Source organism: Petaurus breviceps, unplaced genomic scaffold (genome assembly GCF_028583685.1).
Source record: "Petaurus breviceps papuanus isolate PSGF00001 unplaced genomic scaffold, PetGlider_PUasm1.0 90397, whole genome shotgun sequence".
Taxonomy (NCBI): Eukaryota; Metazoa; Chordata; class Mammalia; order Diprotodontia; family Petauridae; genus Petaurus; species Petaurus breviceps.
The window spans coordinates 448,210-470,148 of NW_027187239.1; the positions used below are offsets into that span (position 1 = coordinate 448,210).

Here is a 21,939-nt window from a genome sequence, read left to right on the forward strand (position 1 = left end):
AGGTCCCTCCTGGCTCTGGCACTTTGTTTCTACACTGATTCTGTGGTCCTACACACAACCCCAGAGGGCCTCCCCCAGTGGGGGGGCTCTAATGGTGGGGAAAGATGGCACATGGGAAAGGCTTCTCTCACCCTGACGATAATGCGCTCTGAAATCTGGGCGGCCAGCGTGTACGTCTGGTTCTGGGCGTGAGCCTGCAATGCCACCACCAGCATGAAGTACCTGCAGACCACATCTCGAGATTAGCATCCTTCACTCCCATGCCCATCTGTGTCCCCACACCCTCCCCCACCAGCCCGCCTGCTCACCGCTGGTCTGGGTTCGGTTTGCCTTTCTTGCGCATGTTATTGGCTGTGGTCTCACTGAAGTGCAGGCGGCCCACTGTCACCTTGGTGACTTGCTCTGGAGGCAGCGTGACCCTATGGGGGAGAAGGGGCAGGTCAGAGCGGCAGAGCCTTGGCAAGGGCAGGGTCCTAGGATGGAGGGCCACCTGATCCCCCTCCCCGGTAACAGAGAACAACGTCCTTCTAAGGCTGTTCTCGGCCCAGCCCATGAGCCCATTCCTGTACAATCACCACTTCCGAGGACTCAGAAGATGAGTCCTTACTCAGGGGATGGGAGGCTCGTGGGTGCAGAGCTGAGGGGTAAGGGAGGCAGGGCTGGGCCTTCTTTCCCCACCAAGAAATGTGGGAAGGAGCAGGCTTAGACAAGAGCCCATTGTCTAAGTATCAATAACAGTAAGAAAAAAAATTAAAGGCGGGTGTGTCATCACAGAGGAGACAAAAGTGTCCCTGTTTGCAGACATGATGGTCTACCTAGAAAACCCCAGAGAATCAGTAAAGATACTACCTAGAACAGTATTTCCAATATAGCATCAGTTCACAAAATATATTCACAAACAGCATCAGCATTTCTATAGCAGTAACAGAAACCAGGTGCAAATGATAGTGAAATCTCAGAAAAATCCCACAAAATTCACTAAAAAGCCTGGGAGTGAATCTTCAAGTGTCTGAGGAATTATTGGTGGGAAAAGGATTATATGTGTTTTGTTTGACCCCAGGGGAGAGAAATGGCAGGGAGGTAAATAAACAGAAGGTGGACAGAAGGACAAACGTCCCAGGGTGGAAAGGGCAGCCCCAGATGCAATAGATTCCCCCCATGAAGATCTGTAAGGGGAGCCCGGATGATGCCTTGGTGGGATGGGATGGAGGGCGTCTCTACTCGGGTCTGGGTTGGAGGGTCGGCCCCTAACTTGTCCCTTGGCTTCTCCCCTCTTTGAGGGTTGGAACTCACGTGACTGGGTTGAAGGGTCGCTTGCTTCGGTCAGACTGGGACTGCTCAATGTTGATGGACTGATTCAAGGCTTCCAGCTAGGGTGGGGGGAGAAAGAGAGACTGGAGTTCAAGGAGGGCCCTTTGCTGAATTACTTATGTCTGCACTCCGATATCCCTTTATGATTTGAAAACAGCTCTTTAAAATAACCCTGTAAGGTCGTGACGGCACTTTGTTTGCAAAGCACCAGACATGTATTACCTCATAACATATGGAATCCTGGCAGGTAGGTGCAATTATGAGCCTTCATTTGACAAATGGGGAAACTGAGGCTGAGAGGTTAAGCAGCTTGCCTAGGGTTACACCATAAGAATCTGAGTCACAATTCAAAGTCAGGTCTTCCTGACTCCAAGCCTAGTGCCCTGTCCACTGAGCCTCATGATTATTCCATGACAAATGAGGAAACTGAGGAAATGACTTGCTCAAAGTCACACAAGTATTCTGGATCTGGGTCTCTAGCCTCCAAGCCCAGCACCTTTCCCACCACCCCAACCACCCTCTTCATAGGGGCTCCAGGTGTGGACTTGAATCTTCACAAGCCCCACTCATAATCAAATCATAATCATAAACAAATGGGGTCTGGCTTTGAAGAAATGGGATAAAAAGAGTGGGCTCTAGAATTCTACCTATGAGCTTTGACATTTTAAAAATTAAATTTATTTAATTTTTATTACATTTACTTAATATTTATTATTTATTTATTGGGGAGGGCAGTGCTTTTAGTGGGCAGCTAGGTAGCACAGAGGATAGAGCGCTGGCCCTGGAGTAAGGAGGACCTGAGTTAAAAACCTGCCTCAGACATATACTGGCTGTGTGACCCTGGGCAAGTCACTTCATCCTGTTCGCCTCAGTTTCCTCATCTGTAAAATGAGCTGGAGAAGGAAATGGAAACCACTCCGGTGTCTTTGCCCAATGGGCTCATGGAGTTGGAACAACACACAACAAAAAGTTTTGACTTTGCCTTAATTTTCTAAAATAAAATAAACATGAAAGGCATGGGTGTTAGTGAACTTAAAATAAAATAAAAGGAAGGAAGAGGGGGTGATGTGGAGTCCAGGACAAACATATTATGGACGCAGCCCTGGGTGCTTCCATTCTCTGGGCCTCAGTTCTCTCATCTGTGAAATGGGGGTAACCACAGCACTTACCTCCCAGGGCTGTTGCCAGGATCAAAGAAGATAACTGTAAAGCATCCGTATTCATGCTGGCTGTTACCCGTTCATTTTACAGATGGGGAAACTGAGGCCCAGAACGGGGGAGTGACCCGGGGGGCCGGCCGGGTCGATGCCACCCCCCCAGCCTGCGCCCCAAACCTGCCTTGACTCCATGCAGCTTCAGGTAGAAGCAGTCCAGCGGCTTCAGGCCCTCGGGGGTCTTGACGTACTTGGGCTCCCCCAGCATGCCGATGTACACCGTCACCTGGAAATGGTTCTTCTTCTGACACACGAAGGCGTCGTCACCCACCGAGAAATTGAAGCCCTTGTCAGCGTCCACCCGGTAAGTGAGCATGGGTCTGCAGGGCGGGGGACAGAGGCAGGGGGGCTGTGCTCAGGGCAGAATGTCCCCCCCAGACTGGCAGGGGCACACGGCCTGGGGCCCAGGACTAAGGGTTAGAAGGGGAGTGGGGGAAACTGAGGCACAGAACGGAAACCGTCTGCCCACTCTCCCACCCTCATCTCCAGACTCCAGGTGTTTTCTCTGGCTGTGTCCCCTTCCTCGTCTCTGACTCCTGGGCTCCCTGGTTCCCTTCAAGGCCCAAAGACAACCTCCTCTTCTGCCAGAAGCTCCTCGGAAGGATGCACCTGCCCCCAGGGTCCTCTCCAGCCTGCCTCATTTGGCCTGGGGCTTGTTAGCATAGAGCTGTCTGCCCCATTAGGCTCAGGCCTGCCTTTGCGTCCCCAGATGTTTGCTGACTGACTGATATTCTATCCCTTTAGTAGAATGTAAGCTTCCTGAGGGCAGGGCTAGTCTTTTTGTCCTTGAACCCCAGAGGGTCTGGAACAGGGCAGGAAGCTGAAAGATGACTGACTGATGGATGCATCAACGAGCTGAGATGAATTCTGGGAGGAGGGTCTTCCCCTCACTGCCCCAGATCTCGGCCCCTTTCCAGAGTGGCTCTGTTCGGCTCCTCAGCCCTAACCCTGAGGTCGGGCTGGTGAGGCTGGCCCTCTGGCCACAGACACACCTTCCGCCCACCTGGGCAGTGAGAGCCGATCCCCACGGACATGCGGGGGGGAAGGTGATGAAAACTAGCCACCTGCACGTCCAGGGGCACAGCATTAGAACCATAGGGACCTCAGAGGAGGTAATGGAGGAGGCCACTGACACAGTCACAGTCATGGCACTGGAAGGGCCTCACTTGCCCCCATTTTACAGATGAGGAAAGTGAGGTTCAAGGAGTGGAAAGGACTTGTCAAGGTCACAAGGCAAGTGTCCAATGTGAGATTTGAACCTGGATCCTCTGACTCCATCTGGGTGGCCATAATGCACAGAGCGCTGGGTTTGGAGTCAGGAGGACTCCTCTTCCCGAGTTCAAATCCAGCCTCAGACACTTCCTAGCTGTGTGACCCTGGACAAGTCACCTCAACCTGTTGGTCTCAGTTTCCTCATCTGTAAAATGAGCTGGAGAAGGAAAGGACAGACTACTCCAGGATCTCTGCTGAGAAAACCCCGAATGGGGTCTCAGAGGGTCAGACACGACTGAAATAACCAAGCAAAGTCTAAGCGCCTGACTCCAGCAGGCAACGTCGAAACGGGTATGAGCCCCATTTTAAAGATGAAGATGCTGAGATCAGAGTGTCAGGCAGAGGAAAGCCCGAGATGCTCTGGCTGGCATGGCTAAAGTCTGCCCATCCTGCTGTGGCTCGGAGGGTCACTTCATCTGGGTGGGGGCTTAGGCAGAGGCCAGTGGGTCACTGAGGAGAGTTAACTATGTCCCCCCCCTGGGGAAGGTGTCAGGGAGGGCTGGGGGTTGGGGGAGGCAGAAGGCCCTCAATCACCACCCCACCCTTCCCTAGCAAATCAGAACCACCTGGAGCCCCACCAGCCCCTTCCTGGGACAGGGGAGGCCTGCAGGGGCCTGGGCCTTGGGGGAGAGCCCACCATCTGGGGAGCCTCATCTCTGGCTGACAGCTCGTTGCCTTGGAGACGCTGAAACTATGCAGCCGCTACCAGGCCAGCGGCCCCTCTGCCCAGCCCCCAGCTCCCTCTCCGGCCCCTGCTGTCCCACGGGCACCCCGTCCTGCCTGGGCTGGGGCCGTTTCATCAGTCTGGGGGAGAATCCCTGGCCTGTAAACCCCCAAGGAGCCAGGCACCAGCCTGCACCGTCTGCTCAGCCCCCCACCCTCTCACTGAGCTGCCTCTCCAAGGGCAGGGAGTAGGAAGCATTTGGGGGCGGGAGCCCGGGCTCTGGGGGGCTAGTGCAGTGGGCAGGGCACAGGGAGACCTTGGCATCTTCTAGCTGTGGGAGCCTGGACAGGTCATTGCCCTCATGGCCCATCCCCTCCCATGGGAAAGCAAGAGGCTTGGACCAGCTGGCCTCTAACCTCCCAGCTCTGCATTCTATGAGCCTGTGATTCAGTTTCCTCCTTGGTCACTCTAGGATGGACCTATCTGCCCACCCCCCTCCCAGGGCAGTGAGGGAGGAGGGAGAGGGGGGAATAACACATATGAGAGTGACTGAAAATGAAAAGAGGTGAGGCGGCCTGGTGCTGGACCTCCGGGCCCCTATCTCTCCACCAGTGGGCCCTCAGGTCCCACCTCCGAGCACAGCAACTCTCTGTGCCTCCCTCTCCCCAGGCCCAGGGTCTCCAGAGCTCTGCATAAGACACAGGACCCAAGGACTGAGGAACAATACAGTGTTCTGAGTGGAAGGGAGGGGAGGAGGAGGGGGAGGAAGAGGAGGGGGAGGAGGGGGAGGAGGAGGAGGAGGGGGCAGACAGGGCTCCTGGGATCTGGTTAATCTCCAGCTGGTAAGAGCACTGGCTTTGCCACTGCTGCCTTCCCCCCTCCTCCTCCCCTCCTCTTCCTCCTCCTCTTCCTCCCCCCCTCTTCCTCCTCCTCCTCCTCCTCTTCCTCCTCCTTCCCCTCCTCCTCCTCCTCTTCCTCCCCCTTTTCCTCCTCCCCTCCCCCTCCTCCTCCCCCCCCCCCGTGCCCTCCCCCCCCTCCCCTCCTCCTCCTCCTCCCCTCCTCCTTTTCCTCCTCTCCCTCCTCCTCTTCCTCCTCCCCTCCTCCTCCTCCTCCCCCTCCTCTTCCTCCCCCTCCTCCATTTCCTCCTCCTCATCCTCTTCCTCCTTCCCCTCCTCCTCCCCTTCTCCTCCTACTCCCCCTCCTCCTCCCCCTCTTCCCAAGAAGCCCACACAATGTACCACGACTGACTGACTGGGCTCTGGGGGCCGCCACCAGCTTAGTGCTGGCCAGAGGGATGAGGTCAGGGAGATCGGGGCCTGGGAGGACCTAAGAGGCCACGTGGGTCTGTGGTTCTAGAGCCAGAGGGACTGGGTTCAAAACCCAGTTCTGCACCTCACTTGGGTCAGTCCCTGGAGTCCCTCGGCCTTGGTTTCCTCCCCAGTAAAAGAAGGGGTCTGGACTAGAGGGCCTTGGAGCCCTGGGGCTGGGGAGAGCATTGTAAGGTCCAGCTGCTGGGGGCCTCCTCCATCTCCTCAGTCCCACTGAGCCACTCACCCTGGGGTCGGGCTTATATCTCCCTGGACTTCTCTGAGTAAGGGCCCCCACCCCAGCTGAGACTCGGCCATCCTCCTGCAGCAGGGGGTCCTGTGGGACAGCCTTCCCGAGACAGGCTGGGGAGGTTCCCAGGATCCCGACAGCCAGGCCCAGCACTTGGGAGCCCAGCCGCTGCCCCTTCATTCCTGGAGGTGGGAAAGCCCTTGCCAGGTCAGCCCCAAACTGCCTTGGGGCCAGTTCAAATGGGGGGGGGGGCAGCCCTGCAGGCCCTGAAAGGGGCAGGGCTTTGAATGCCTAGCTAAGCCTCTGGCACCCCACTCCTGGCTCTGATGCTAGGAGGGCAGAGGGAGGAGGGAGGGCGGTGCAGGGAGATCTGTGGGTTCCTGGAAGATGCCTCCCCATCCCTAGCTAGCCAACTTCCTGTCACTTTTCTGGAATGCAGGAGGAGAGGAGGGAGCCAATCACCCCTGCCCAAAACATCCACCTGCCAGAGCCTGCCTCCCCTGGCCAACAGACCTCTCTTTTCCTCCTCCTCTTCATTCCCTGAGCTGTCCTTCTCTGGAGGTGGGACAGAGGCTGCCCCAAGCCTCAGGGAGGAAGGAAGGGAGTCTTCCTGCCCCAGGGCCCCCAGCCCCAGCCTCCCCCACCAGCTCCAGGGCCCCCCCTGCCCCAAGGCCCCACCAGACCCAGACCCCCTCCAGCTCCATGCCCCCCATCCCCAGGCTCCCCCCAACTCCCTCCCCCAGTCCCAGGGCCCAGTCACTCACAACTCTTTGTAATTGGCATCATAGAGTGTGGCCCACTTGTTCTGCTGGTGTGGCTGCCACTTAATAGACTGGTAATTGGGATCCAGATAAGAGCCATTCAGGCTCTCGGTGTCCTGCATGAGGCCTGGGAGAGGAGTGGGCACCCGAGCTCAGTTCTGTTCCAGCCCCTGCCCTGCTGGGCCTAAGGAAGTGGCCTGGGCTACTTCCTTCCCTCTCCCCATCTGGCCATGCCCTGCCCGTCCTCCCTCTTTGCCCCAATTTTTCTGCCTGCCCCAAGTGGCAGTGCCAATGGGCACCCCAACAGGTGCCAATGGGCAGAGGCACATACCTGGTGAAGGTGCCCCCTGTGGATGCCAGGGCGGTGTCTGGACTCTGGCAATGCTGAGGGGGAGGGATCCCGGTCCTGGCGAGAGGGGACCTTGCTGATGCCAGGGTGGCGTTGGGGCTCTGGCAGGATGGAGGGGCAGGGATGCCACCGTACCTGGCTCCTGTTTTATCATGCCGTTGAGCATCTGGGCGTTGAGGGTGTTGGGGGGTGACTCAGAGTGTTTCCTCTTCTTGGAAGGGTGTGCAGGGATCCTGGCAGGAAGCCGGGACCCTGAGCTGCTGGGGGTGGGCACTCCTCCAGCATGAAGAGCCCCTCACCCCCTGCCCTTACCCACTCCCTATCATGATATCATGCTTCCTGCTGTCTTCCTAAGCTGCTCTACCCCCATGATCTCCCACCTCCAAACCTTTGCTTATGACTGGCACGCCCTCCTTCCCCAACACTGTGTGATCAATCTCCTCCCATCTCCTCATAGGCTACTTCCAATGTTCTTTTCTAATGCACTTATTGGGCCCTCTGTGTTTATGCATCTTCCTCCTATTGGCAGCAAGCTCCACAAAGGGGAAGGGGGAGTTCCTGCATGTTAAGCTTCTCTCTCTGCCAATGGGCATCTGTGCCCTGCCCATAGTTGGTGCTAAAAAGGTATCAGAGGAGAGGCAGCATGGCAGAATGCAGGAAGAGCAGTATGTGCTGGGGCCTGGGTGAGAAGGTGGACAAGCGCCCTCCCTTCTCTGCCTCAGTTTCCTTCTCTGTAAAAGGAGATCAGACTGAGTGAGGCTGAACCACACTCCTCTGCCTGGCACGACAGACACCCTCTGCAGCCATGTGATACGTGACTGCCTCTGTTTCCTCTTCTGTGAAATGAACTCTGACTAGATCAGGGGGTTCTTAACCTGGGGTCTGTTTTTTATCTTGTAAGATACATGTATTTAATGTAATTGGTTACTTCTGTAGTCCTATGTATTTTAATTTGTGTCTTTAAAAACCTTGGTATTTAAAAATAGGATTCTGAGAAGGGTCCTTAGATTTCACTATGGGGTCCATGGTCTCCAGACCCTTGGGCTCGCTTGACTTTGAGGCACCTTCCAGCTCTTAAGTCTGACACCTTTCCCATAGACAGCACAATGGTCTACCAAGTGACTGCCTCAGTTTCCGGTTCTGCAGACTGAGGTCAGACTAGCTGATATCCCAGGTCTCTAAGCTTACAAGCTTATGAATTCTTCCTCTCTCCCCTTTCCCCTCCTATAGCATGACTGGTCCAGGCAGGGGCAGGGGGGGGGGGCCCTCAGCCCAGCACCTCCCTACTGTGTCAGCCATAACCAAGGGGTGACGTCAGCCCACATGGGCTCCAGGAGCTCACCCCAGGCCCTCCAAGCCCAAATGAGTCGGCAGCCCAGGGAGGAGGGGAGGGTGCTTACTCAGACCCATGCTGCTGCAGCAGCTGGTGAAGCATCTGGGACTGCTGGGCATGGTGCAGGTCTCCAGGGGCCACGCCCTGCCCCATGGCATAGGGAGGCATGAGAGGCTCTGCCTTCATGTACAGATCCCGCTGCAGGAGCGGGTAGTGGGGTGGGGGAGGCAGCGGAGGGCCACCCAGGTGGGTGGCAGGAGCGGGAGGGCCGGTCAGGTGGGTCGGAGGCGGGGGAGGGCCGGCCAGATGGGTGGCAGGAGGCGGAGGGGGAGGGTGCTCCAGGCGGGAGGGGATGCTGCCGTGGCACACGTTCTCTGGGGTCATCGTTCGCAAGAGGTGAGGGTCTTCAGGAGAGGGAGAGAGCGGGAAGGTGGTGGTTAGAGAAGGCGCGGCCCCACTCCTCACCCTGCCCGCCTGTCTCCTTCCCAGCGGCCAGTGTCCTTTCCTGGGCTCTTCCCCGACCCCTCAAGATCCCTGCATTTTTGGCACAGATGTATGGGTGTACAGGTGTATGGGATGTACAGAGCTGAAGCTGGGAGAGAAGGCGGGCTAGCGAGCCCCCAAGAGGGCGCCATCCCCCGCCCTGCACCCCAAGAAAGCCGCTTCTCAGCCCAGTGGTCACACCGCCCAGCATATCTCTCCATTCCCCCAACTCTCTCTGTGCACCCTCACACCTGGCCAGGTGCACAAGCCACCAGGGAAGGGAGGAGGCCCAATGGCCAAGGAGACCACTCTTGGCCTCGGCCTCTGGGCCGTACCACTGCCAGCATGGCAGGGGATACCTGGCCCATCCCATTTGGCTTAGGCCAAGGAAGGGCTGGTAGATCAGCAGGCCCACTGAATAAGCCCACGTTATTGTCCAGGCTAAGGGGAATGGAGCCCGGGACACAGTCAGGGGGCTGCTTTCCAAGCTGGCAGCAGGCTGGGCATTCTCTGCTCAGAACTGGAGGGTCGGGGGGATGAGGCCCTTTAGCAGCCCCATGGGGGAGCTTTGTCCAGGCTCCCCCACCTCCCCTAGCCTCTGGGGCCAGCACACTCAGCTGTGGAGGCCACCCTGGAGAAAGCAGACCCTCTCCCTGCCCCCTTCCCCTTCCCCTGGGTGGAGGGGCCATGGTGGGGAGGGGGCATAGCTCCCTTTGTTCCCCCCAGAGGAATTCCAGGCATGTTTCTGGTAAGATAAACAGAACTCTTGACCCCTCTCTCAGCTGCACTCCCCAAGCTGTGGGTCAGGGCGCTGCCAGGGTACGAAGAGCCCCCCCACCAGACACAAACCACCCCCTCCCCACAATCAGGGGTGGTTCCCAGATCCAGGAAGGGTCAAGGACGGGAAGAACCCACCCTGTCTAAGCTCAACTCCCCAGCTTCAGCCGTCAAAGCCACCCAGGATGGGCACCCCCAGCCCTGTGCCCCCCACGTGAGGCCAGGCCCACACTTACCCCCAAAGGGCGAGTGCGTAGTGGCCCAGAAAGGCCGGGCTGCATCTCGGGGAGGCAGAGGCTGCCTCTGGGGCCGGAGCTGGACACAGCTCCCTGCCCGTCCTGCCCCCCCCCCCCCGTACCCCCCCCACCCCACTGCCTGAACAATAGGCAAAGGTCCGGGAGTATTTGCCCAGTGATAATCTCCCCACGTTCAGCAGGAGGCTGCCTCCCTCCCCGCCTCCCCCACACCCCGATAACGCAGCTCGAACCACTTTCCCAAAAGCCAGAGGGGGAGGGAGGTGCCCGCTGGACTTACCATTCACCTGCTGGGGAGAATAAGCTTCGGAGCCAGAGTCTGGAGGGGAGTCGGGCAGGGCACTGCGGAGAAACAGAGGCAAGCCCCGCTCAGGCTTACCTGTGCCCTGCCAGCCCCTCGTGGGCACAGGGATCCTGCTGCCCCAGCGCTGCTGAGCCCTCTTCCTTCAGAACTCCCTGAGGCTCAGAGCTAGAAGGAACCCCCCTCCATTGTATGGGGGGGAAACTGAGGCTCAGAGAGGCGCCCAGATTTACAGAAACTGGGCCAGAGGGCCAGGACCTTGGCCTCTAGCAAGGACCACTCAACTGTGTGTTCACCAGGGCCCCAGCTGGGAAGGACATCCTGGGGCTGCCCTCCCCCTCCCCCTTCTTCCCAGGGCCTCCCCCGCTCAGATCGCCTTCCATCTACTCTGGGTACGCCTCAGCTCTGTTCCGCTATTCACATTGTCTCCATGGTTAGAACAGGAACTTCCTGAGGGCAGGCAGATACTGTCTTCACCTTTTTTTGTATCCCCACTGTTGGCACAGTGCTTGGCACACAGTAGGTGCTTAATAAGTGCATATTGACTTGGCTTGACTTCTCCATGGAAGGAAGGAGCTCCTCTATCAGGGAGGAGGGGCCAGACCTTAGGGGCCTTTGGGAAAGAGGTAATCTGGGAGTGTCAGAGCAGGGGGAAGGTTCTCCAGCTCACTCCTCTGAATGCCAGCCCAGTGCCTTTCAGGCATGTGGATGGAGGGACAGAAGGCTCTGAAGCCTGGGCCAACAGCTCTGGGCTGACCCTTCCTGGGGCCGGGCTTGGAGCTGGCCTCGACTTCCTGCCTCCCCACCCTCCCATAAGGCAAGACTACACTAGACCTTTCAGAGACAGCCTCACCCCAGCTCCCCCATTTCTGAAAAAAGGATAGGGGGTGGTGCCTTCTTCTCTGCCCCTGGCCAGGAGGGGGAGGGATCCAGGGGAGGCCAGGGAGGGGCAGGTGTGGTGCCCAGGTGGCTGGACGCCCAGCTCCTGGGGGAAGGGGAGGGGAAAGGAGGGCTCTTTTTTATCAGAGGCTCAGGCAGAGGAAAAACGTGAACCCAGAAAGGTCATGATGTACTCAGCAAACCCCTCCTGGAACAGTGGGAGGGCTGGAGGGAGGGCCAGGCCATGACATGCCCAGGTCACAGGTCTTGGGTGAGGGGTGAGTCCCTCCTGCCGTGGCCAGAAACCTTCATTCCCATGCTGGCTGGAGACTCAGGGCCCTCAGATGGGTCAGAGAGAGTGGGCAGGCAGGAGGGTAGGACCCTCCCCCAGCCCAGCTTCTGGAGTGGAATGTTGGACATGGTTAGGAAGGGACCTGGTACGTTCTTGGGGAAAGTCAGCCTGGGGTCGGGGAAGGGGTCACCCCCTTCTCCAGGGCCCTTCCCAGGACAGCGACTGGAGCCTCTCCCCATCTCCCCATCCTGCCCACCACTGACCGGGGTTTGCACCATGCCAGAACCATCAGGGGCCCAGCCTGCCGGCCACCCTCCTCACAAGAAGAAAGCACCTCCAGCCAGGGAGGGGAGGGGCTGTAGGGGCCAGCATGGGAGTGCTCCCAGGGCACTCTGGGAGAAATCTACCTGGGGGGAGGCAAAGGGGCTCCCCTCACTCAGCAGGTTTCTCCCTCAGGCTCCTCCCTGGAGACACAGAGCCCGCACATCCCTATCTTATCCACTGGGCCCTGGACCCCAAAGCTAAGCCCACAGGCCTCCTTCCATACTGGGGCTGGCATGTTAGGGGCAGCTGGATGTCGCAGCGGGGGGGAGGGGACCTGAGTCCAAAGCCTACCTCGGACACGTACTAGCTGTGGGAACCTTGTGGGCATCAGTTTTCCCATCTATACAATGGGAACCCCTCCCTCCCAGGGTTGTAGGGAATGACAAGTGAGGTGATTTGAGTAAAGGGCTTGGCAGACCTCAAACCCCAGTTATTCCAGCGGGCGCGGCCTGATGCCCTTGGCCAGTACGGCCTGTCTTCATCACCAGCGTGCTACCAGCAGCAGCACAGGGAAATGTTGCCAGAGGACTCCGAGCAAGGACATGGGGACAGCCTGGTCTGGCCCAGAGTGACTGGGGCTCTCTGCCTCGCTGGCCCCACCTGGGGGGCCTCTCCCCAGTGGCCCCCTCCCTCAGAACTCACAGAGGCTCCGTCATCCATGATGGATGCCCCAAAGGGCAATGAATGCCATCACTGGAGGGATTTAATGGGATGACCACCTGTAGGAGATAGCTTAGAGTCTGAGGCCCAAGTGAGGACCCTCCCAGCTCTGGAGATGCTGTGGGCCCCAGTGAGCACACGTCCTGGCCCATGGAGAGCCACCTAACTTTCCTACTCTGGCTTCGGTGGCCTGGTATACAACAGGCAATTAATAAATGCTTCTTGACTGACTGCAGATGATCAGAGAGTGTCAGAAGACACAAAGGTAGGAGGGGGCCAGGCTGCAGCTCCAAACAAAGGGCTTGATTCTGGGGAGCAGGGCAAGGCCCTGTCACTTCAGGGGAATCACCTTATAAGGAAACAGACAAGAGAAGGAAGGAAGATGATGTACAGAACCTGGAAAAGGTCGGGGGAGCCACCGGAGAACAAGGAGGGCTGGGAGCGAAAGTCTCAAAGGCCTGCATTGTCTCCCTGTATCCCACTGGAGAAGATGGCAACCCCCCATCTCTGTCCCCCAAATCCTCAAACGGGGTCACAGGGGGTCTGACGTGACTGAGACAACTGGACAACAAAGCCTGTGGGGCCCGGCATACAGTAGGCATTTAATAAATGCCTGTTGAATGGAGTGAGTTACGTAGATTCTCCATCAAAGAATGGAAAGAGCATTTACTGAGCACTTACTGTACGCAAAGCACCAGAAATGCATAAAGAACAATGAGCCGGACCCCCTCCTCTCAAGGAGCTCACGTCGCAACAAGGGAGACAACAATGTCTAGGACATGAAGCGAAGCTGGGCCCTGGGACAATCGCAGCCTTGTCAGGACTTCAGGGTTCACCTTGTTGGAGCTCCCAATTTTACAGAGAAATAAAGGCCAACAGAACAGGAGCCCAGAGTCTCTCCAGTAATCACGGTCGGGATTTGAATTCAGGTCCTCCGACTCCAAGCCCTCCACACTTTTCCTGAGCTTAAATGGACGTCTCTTGAGTGTCAGATAGCCTGGCACCCGCCCACCCTCTCCTCCTTGCCAGGTCGACAGGGGCCACTGAGGATTGTATGGGTCTAAGCCAGCCCTTTGTGCTCATTCTTGGCTGAAAGGTCTTCAGCACTCCTCACAACTCGCTTGGGCCCCCTGCCCCCATCATCACCGGGATGGCTATTCCACCCGTCTGGGGCTTGGTCCTACATTTCTGGAGAAGTCAGCACTTCAGGTGCACATCCACCATGATTTTAGGGGAGGGGAGTCTCTGAGTTGGGAAGGAACTCAGAGGTCAAAGGCCAATTCACGCTTGGCAAAGACCCTCTCTGCGCCTCACTAGGCTTCCAGCCTGAAAACATCCAAGAAGATAAGGCTGACTCCTGCCCAAAGCTGCCCGCCAGGCTGTGGGACAGTTTGATTCTCCCCCGCATGGCACCTGAGGCAGCCTCTGCTGTGTCTACCCTCTGTTCCTGGGGACTCCCTTGTTCCTTCATTAACGAATCCCCCTCTATGACACAGTCTCAAGGCCCCACATCATTCTTTCCTGTGAGTTTCCAATTGCAATTCTTGGCCTGCAGACAACACAGGTGCTGAGTGGGGACCTAGAGGGAAGGAGCAGTCTGTGCTGAGGCCCGAGGATGGCCCAGCTACAGTTGGGACCCCAGCCCTCCTAGAGGCAGGATCCAGGGAGCCCAAACCCAACCCCAAGAATGAAGCCAAGACATCTACAGCCCACACTGGTATCAGGCATGCCCTATGCTGAGCACCATGGAGTGGGAGTGTGAGGGTGTGAGTGTGAGTATAAGTGTGAGTGTGTGAGTGTGTGTGAATGCAAGTGTGAGTGTGAGTGCAAGACAGAGTGTGAGACTGAGAGTGTGTATGCTAGAGTGCGAGTGTGTGAGTGTGAGTGCAAGTGTGTGAGTCCGAGTGCAAGTGCAAATGAGTGTGGGTGTGAGTGTGAGTGTAAGTGTGAATGTGAGTGTGAGTGCGAGTGTGACTGAGAGTGAGTGTGTGTGAGTGCAAGTGTGAGTGTGGATGTGAGTGCAAGTGTGAATGTGAGTTGTGTGAGTGCAAGTGTGAGTGTATGAGTGAGTGTGTGAGTGCAAGTGTGAGTGAGTGTGACTGTGAGTGCGAGTATGTGTGAGTGTGACTGTGAGAGTGTGTGTGTGTGAGTGCAAGTGTGAGTGTATGAATGTGAGTGCGAGTGTGTGTGAGTGCAAGTGTATGACTGTGAGTGTGTATGTGAGTGCAAGTGTGAGTGTGAGAGTAGGTGTGACTGTGAAAGTGAAAGTGTGATTGTGAGCATGAGTGTATGAGTGTGAGTGTATGTACGTAGGTGCTACGCCCCTGGATGAAGTCACAGAGTCTTAGACAACAGAATCTCAGGATATAAGAGGTAGAAGGGGCCTCACAAGCCAGAGTCCTAAGAGATCATGGGTCCTTGATGGAGAGCAAGGGCAATCCCCTCATTCTGGAGAGGAGGAAAGCAAGGCCTGGAAAGCTTAGGAGGTGGCAGAATGGAAAGGGCACTAGGCCTGGAGTCAGGAAGAACTGAGTTCAAATCCAGCCTCAGACACTTACTGGCTGTGTGACCTTGGGCAAGCCATTGAACCACTGCCTGCCTCAGTTTCCTTGCCTGTAAAATGGGGGTCATAATAGCGCCCACCTCCCAGGGCGGTTGTGAAGATCAAATGAGATGAGAGGACAGCCCTTTGATTTCCATGGAAATGAGGCTGCGGCTCGCTCAAGGCTGTGCAGGCGAGTGGTCAGTGGCAGGGCGCCTGGCCTGGGAGTCGGGGGCCCCCAGCCCAGCGAGCCTTCCTCTCTGGGCAGCCCCCTCCACCGGGGACAGGCTCTCCATGTACAGCCTAAATCTGTCTCCAGCTTCCTTCCCTGGCTCCAGACTGCCCTTGGGGCCAAGCAGAGGAGTTACCACCAGCAGCAGACCTCCAGACACTACAGAACCAATGCCAAGGGGAGGTGGCTGGGGGCGGCTGCTCAAGGGTCTTCTCCTCTTCCGAACCAAACATGGCCAGAGGAGGGCACAGGATCCCTGAATCCCAACCCAGGTCCTTCAGCTAGAGCATGGAATGTCAGAGTTGGGAGGGATCTTGGAACCTCAGAACACAGACACAGAATATCGATTTGGAAAGGAACTTAGAACACAGGATGTCAGGGCTGGGAAGGGACTTGGAGCCTAGAACATAGAATGTGAGAGTCCAGTTTCTTTGTTTGAGTCCTGGAGAAAGGCAGTGACATGTACAGGGACACGCAGGTACTTAACAACACAGACAGGAAATGCATGTGCATGGATGCTCCCCCGGGTATGTCTGTGAGGCTGACATGATCAGGTTGGGGTGGCGGGCAGCGCTAGTCCCCAAAGCCATAAAATGCCAGTGCTGGAAGGGACCTCTGAGGTCACCTAATTGGAGGCCTCCTCTCCTGCCCACTCCCTGTGGCACAGGCCTGGCCCCGCAGCCAGTGGCCAGACACAGTGGCCTCTCACCCCCCTGAGTCCCTGGGGCTGCCTGACCCTCCTGCCCCCTGCCCAGCCCCGTCCTCACTCACCCTGGGGCATAGGCTGCCTTGGGCTCCGATTTGATGGGTGGCCCCGAGCCCCCGCTCAGGCAGTGCCCTGCAAAGCCTTTGGGCACCGCCAGACCATTGTTGTTGTTGATGTTGAGATGGGCACTGAAGCCAGGCCCGCAGGGCGGGGGTGGGAGGGGGCCATGGCGGCCTGAGGAGGGTCCTCCCCCACCCCCTGGCGGACTCAGGTGATGGCCACTGCTGGAGCCTGAGGGCTGGGTGTGTGGGTAGCCGGCAGGAGCAGGTATATCAGGGAAGCAGCTGTGGGCAGAAGCAGAAGGTTCAGGGAGGGATTGGGGCAAGAGCCCAAGGTGCTAACCCCCAGCCTCACGAATGGAGGCACTGGGAGCCGGGAATCCCGCTCTCTCAGACTCACTATTCCTGGCCTGTAAAATGGGGCTAACACAGCACCCCCCGCCAGGGCTGTGGTGAAGGCCATGAGCCACCCCATGTTCACTGCTCTACAAACCTCAAAGACAGATCAATACAGATGCTGGCTGTGGCACCACTACCACTCACAGTAATGAGCGGGGCACGTTTAAGTTTATTAAGTTCTCAGCTTGATGCCATCTAATTAGGGTTGGAGTCTGCGTCAGAGGCCCAGAGTTCTAATCCTGGTTAGAGGCCACCTACAGCCCGTGTGACCTTGAGTAAGGCGTTGCCCCTCACGGGGCCTCAATTTCCTCCTCTGCTAAATGAGTTCGGACTAGGTGACCCTTGAGGTCCCTTCTGATTCGACATCTATGTGCTATGAGCCAGACTCTGGTCAGGCAGGTGCAGCAAGAATAGTTCTATTTCCATTTTACAGAAAGGTAAAACGAGGCTGCCCAATACCACCCAGCTAGGGGCAGGGTCTGGGGCAGAGCTACTTCCATCACGCAAGCTTGGGGAAACAAGGCAGTAGCAGCAGCTTCCCCCCAACCCCGTGCTGGGCTGAGAGCTCCCACAGAATGGGGGAAGGCTGCAGCCAAGGGCCTCTCAGAGGGGGCAGCCTGGGCCCACCCTTTCCCTCCACGGTCTCAAGGATGGAGCAGAAGGAAGCAGGAGCCTGGAATGCTCTCACTCCTGTCTCCCTCTTCCACTCCCTGGCTTCCTCAAGGGCCCGTCCAAACACCATCTTGTGGGGGCGCCTCTGTGGCCCTCCCCACTAGGACCCCCTCCTTCTGCTCTCTTTGTCCCGAGTCTCCATCCAGTCAGGTGTGCGTTGTGTCCCCCACTGAGATGCCAGCCTGTTTTTCCTGGAGCCCCCAGCCTGGTGCTTGGTACACATTTCATAGATGCAGCCCAGGCGTTCATGGGCTGATGAGCAAACAGGCGTTTGGCTTTCCCTCTCTGCAGCTGGCCCTGCCCTCCCTCCCCCTGGTCCTGCCTCGGGACCCCTGCTCTGCTGGGGCCTTCATCCCCCCGGCTCCCCATCCTCCAGAGAGATGGTGAAGCCAGTGTCTGTGTGCACAGCCCACCAGGCCACCGAGGGTCAGCAGCTTAGAGCCATCTGCAGGTGAGCAGACTGAGGCCCAGGGGAGAGCCAAATGACCTTTCTAAAGGGGAAACTTTGATGTTTAAGGCCCAGCTCTGCAATTTACTAGCTTTGTGACCTTGGTAAAGTCACTTCCCCTCTCTTTGAGCCTCATCTGTGAAATGAAACTTTTCTTGTACCACCTCCCTTCAAGACCCTGAGCCAAGGTCCTCTGCTTGGGGACGGCCTCTGCTTCTGAAAGGGCCTTCTTCTTCTCCCACTCCCTGGGCCTCAGTTTAGATCTATGAACCTACGACCCCACCCCAGAATGCTCCCATCTGTTACCAATGTGGGCTACCCAGAGACCTCTGCTACTGATCCAGAGGATCTCCCATCTCCAGAGAGAAGGGCGTGCTGGTGGCATAGGGCCTGAGTTCGAGTCCAGCCTCAGACACTTACTCGCTGTGACCTGGGGTAAGACACTTCACCTCTGTTTCCCCAACTGTAAAGGGGGAATAGCAGCACCCCCCCCCCCCACTCAGGACTGCTGAGGGGCAAACACAATACGATTTTTTTTGTTTGTTTTTAAAGCAATCGGGGTTAAGTAACTTGCTCAAGGTTACACGGCCAGTTATTTCTGGGTGTGGTGCTGAGTATCTGAGCCCGGATTTGATCCAGGTCATCCCGACACTGGAGCCGGTGCTCTTACGCGCTGAGCCACCTGGCCGTCCCTAAGCAATTGGGGTTAAGTAACTTGCTCAAGGTTACACGGCCAGGTGTTTCTGGGTGGGTGCTAAGTGTCTGAGCCCGGATTCGATCTCCAGGTCTTCTCAACACTGGAGCCAGTGCTCTTACTCGCTGAGCCACCTGGCCACCCCTCACAACACGATTTGTTAAAAACTGCCTAGTGCAGGGAATGGCGCATGATAGGCCTTACACAGCAGGGCATTCATGCTTCTGTGGACAAGAACCATGTGAAGAAGGACCATCCCCGGGGGAGACTGAGGCTCAGAGAAGCCGCCTGAGCTGGGGGCTTCAGCATTTCTTTGTTGTTCCTGGACAGGGCAGGCCCCTTAGAATCTGGTTCCTCCAGCCCTTTCTGAATTCATTGTGCCTTCCTCCCCCTCCAAGTGCCCGTGGTCCGGCTGTTCTCCCAACTGAGCGAGCCATTTCCTGCCCTCATCCAGGCAGTCCCGGATACCTGGCAGGTCTGCCCTCCTCCCCACTGCTTCATTTCAGTCAGATCTGACTCTCCATGGCCCCATTTGGGGTGTCCTTGGCACAGACACTAGAGTGGTCACCATGTGCTTCTCCAAACTGAGGCCAGCAGGTGAAGTGGCTTGCCTGGGGTCACCCAGCTGGCAAGTTTCTCAGGAAGATGCGTGCTCCTGACTCTCTGCCTAGCATTCCTTGCACGGGGGCGCCCCAGTCTCTCCTACAGGGGCCACCTCTCCAGGGAAGCCTCCCCTGATTCCCTCCAATGCCCCAGTCACTCTGTATTTCTTTATCTGGGTATGTACAGTATCCCTTCCTGCCCTCCAGGTAATGTAAGCCCCGTGAGTTAGGGACTGTTTCGTCAGTCGGTCAACAAACATTTATTAAATGTTTGCTGTGTGCGGATTACTGTGCTAAAATGCTATTTCATCTTCGTCTTTTGACATCGTTTAATAAGAGTAATGACAGCGATAATTATCATTCACAACTCCTCACCTGGGAACTATCTATCCCCTGACGATAATCTGAATGGTTAATATTTATATAGCCCTGCACACACTCACACACACACACACGCACACACACACACACACACACACACAGGTCTGCAAAGCATCTCACCTATATGGGATCCTACCTGATCCTCCCCTCCACCCCCCTGTGGGGGCAGCTACTGTGAGAACCTGTGTTTTACAGATGAGGAAACTGAGGCTGGGACAGGTTTGTCCCTGGCCAGGGTTCTGCAGGCAGTGGGTATTTACTAAATGAGGCTGCCTACATACAACATCCCATCTCCTACCTCCACTCCTTTGCACGGCCCAGAACGCCCTCCCTCCTTCCCCCTCTGCTTCCTTCAAGGCTCAGCTCTTACAGGAGGGGGGCCTTTCCTCAGCCCCCACTCGCTCCTTTCACCCCTTTTAGCTCCACAAATTCTGATGAATGTACTTTGTGTATATTTTGCATCGGTTCCTCATGTCGTTCCCACTCCCCAGTGGAATGTAAGCTTCTCGAGGCCTCCCAACACTGGTACGAGGATAAGCAGACTGACACTGAGGTGGACAGTGTCCATGGGCCTCCAGTGCCACACCACCAGCCAGGGAACTGTCCCCTCTCTGGCCCATCCCGGGAGATGGGAGGCAGGCAGGACAGGACTTACATGTCCGAAGAGTCCTCTTTGCTGATATATTCCTCCAGGATGCTTGTGTCTATGTTAGAAGGCTCGAGGGCCCCATTTATGTCGTGGCCTGGGGGAAAGAGGTATAGTAAAGGAGAGGGGTTAATCCAGGAGCACATCAGGACAGTCATCTCCCCACCACTTCCTCCAGCTGCCAAGGCCCCAGGAGCCTGGAGCCAGGAGCCGATTCTCTCCCTGCTAGCTAGCCAGCCTGGGGAACCCCTATGTACGTCCCCATCTCACCCCCAAGCACTGGGCCTGGAACACACGGTCAGCACTGAGGCAACATCTGGAGAATGGCCCATGCTTGTAGATGGGGTGGACTCCTGCTCCCTGCAGGGCTGGCAGCAGAGATTGAAGGACCACTGGTGGGTGCATTATGACAGGGACTCTTTGTGGATGGGGCTGGGGGGGCCAGAGGGAGTTCTAGAGGCTGCTGAGATCTCTCCCAGCTCTCAGATCCTACGAATAAATGGATCAGGTCCTTTAGCTGATCCGGCCGTGTGCAGGACAGATGCTCAGTCCTGGCCTGGGACATTTTACCTCCAGAAGCTCCCCCCCCGGGCTGCTCCCATGAGCCCCCCCTGGGCGGTTCCCAAGAGCCCCCCCTGGGCTCCCAGCAGCATTGTCCTGCTGTGCACCCTCTCTTCTCTCTCCCTTTTAACATTTCCATTGCCGTCCTGATTTCACATCACTGTCATTTCCCACTACGACGCCCCCCCACCCCCAGGTCCATCCCCCACCACCTGCTGAACGTTTCCATCTGGGCATCCTGCAGGCATCTCCAACTCGATGCGCCCCAAATAAAACTCATTCCCTTCCCTTCTCGCCATCCCGGGCACTGCTATGATTCCCGTGACCCGGGATCACAGTCTCAGGGTCACCCTCTCCTCCTCACTCTCACTCTATCCACAATCTAACCAGAGCCAAACATCACCAAGCCAACTCGACAAGCATTAATTAGACGCTTACTGTGTGCCAGGCACCATGCTGAGTCGCACCAACATCTCTCCCCAGCCCCTCCTCTTGGCTCACATGGGGTCACTTGAGCTCAGGCCGTTGTGAGCTGTGCAGGGCTAAGACATTTTCTGACTGGCCTCCCCGCTTCCATGTGTCCTCACTTCAATCCTTCCTCTCAGCTGCCATCTCTTAATGTGGAAACCTGACTGTGTCACCCTCTGCTCAATAAACTCCAGGGCTGCCTAGTACCCCCAAGATCCAATCTACGTGGCCCCTCTCCTCTCCCTGTGGTCTTTGACGGTCACCTCCTCTCACGCGTTCTCCAGCCCAGCCAATATGGTGCTCCCATCTCTCCCTTCCACAGGGGCACCAGCTCCCCTTGGATGGGGTATGCCCCCTCCTTCCCTTGGCCTCTCAGAATCCCGACTCCTTCCAAGCCCAGCTCGAATGCCCCTCCTCCCGCCCGGGCCAGCGCTCCCTGCATGGATACTGTGTGTCCACGCGGTCTCTACATTTGTATCCATTACCGATGCTGCTGCTGTTTCCCCCCCCCCCCCCGACAAGAGGCTGGAAGCTCCCTGAGGGCAGGGCCTGGCTCTATTTGTAGCTCCTAAATCACAGTATGAGCTTGATGCGTGTTCAATGACTGATCACTTTCCTCATGACCATGCTGTAAAATTCTCATTTTACAGAAAAGCAAACGGGGGTTCAGATAGGGATGAGAACTAGCCTGCGGTCACTTGGCTCAAAACTGAAACAGCGTGACCTGGAACCTGGAGGGTCTGTCCACTCCAGGTCCACAGCTTGTTCGTCCAGATCTGAGAATCTCGGAGATGAATGGACCAACGGGGGCCTACGAGGCTAAGAAGGAAACCCCTTTCACAGAAGTCTGAAGAATGCAGATGTAGCCTCTGCATACAAGCCCTGGAGAGAAGCCTTCCCAATGCTTGTCGAGCCGTCTCCAGCTTGCTTGATGCAGATTGTCTTGTCTGAACCTCACAACAACCCTGTCATAGGCTATTGTTATACCCATTTTACAGATGGGAAAACCGAGGGGCTTGAAAGATTTACAACCTCCCCACCATCCTTTGATTCCTGTCTCTTGACATCCAATCAATTGCCCATTTGTCATTTCTTTTT

At 56.8% G+C, this 21,939-nt stretch overlaps 2 protein-coding genes across 2 annotated transcripts in view; both read right to left on the reverse strand.

Moving 5' to 3' along the window:
- Positions 1-21,939, reverse strand: part of FEN1 (flap structure-specific endonuclease 1) — a 129,382-nt gene that overhangs the window by 17,128 nt on the left and 90,315 nt on the right. The gene's annotated exons all lie outside the window — the stretch shown is intronic.
- Positions 1-21,939, reverse strand: part of MYRF (myelin regulatory factor) — a 51,972-nt gene that overhangs the window by 11,013 nt on the left and 19,020 nt on the right. Inside the window, exons 2-11 of the mRNA XM_069108521.1 lie at positions 19,822-19,909; positions 15,977-16,255; positions 10,256-10,317; positions 8,529-8,865; positions 7,111-7,361; positions 6,783-6,906; positions 2,650-2,845; positions 1,294-1,370; positions 309-419; positions 132-222 (exon numbers count right to left, since the gene is read on the reverse strand). Coding sequence (XP_068964622.1) covers positions 132-222; positions 309-419; positions 1,294-1,370; positions 2,650-2,845; positions 6,783-6,906; positions 7,111-7,361; positions 8,529-8,865; positions 10,256-10,317; positions 15,977-16,255; positions 19,822-19,909 — 1,616 coding nt within the window. The remainder of the gene's footprint in view (positions 1-131; positions 223-308; positions 420-1,293; positions 1,371-2,649; positions 2,846-6,782; positions 6,907-7,110; positions 7,362-8,528; positions 8,866-10,255; positions 10,318-15,976; positions 16,256-19,821; positions 19,910-21,939) is intronic.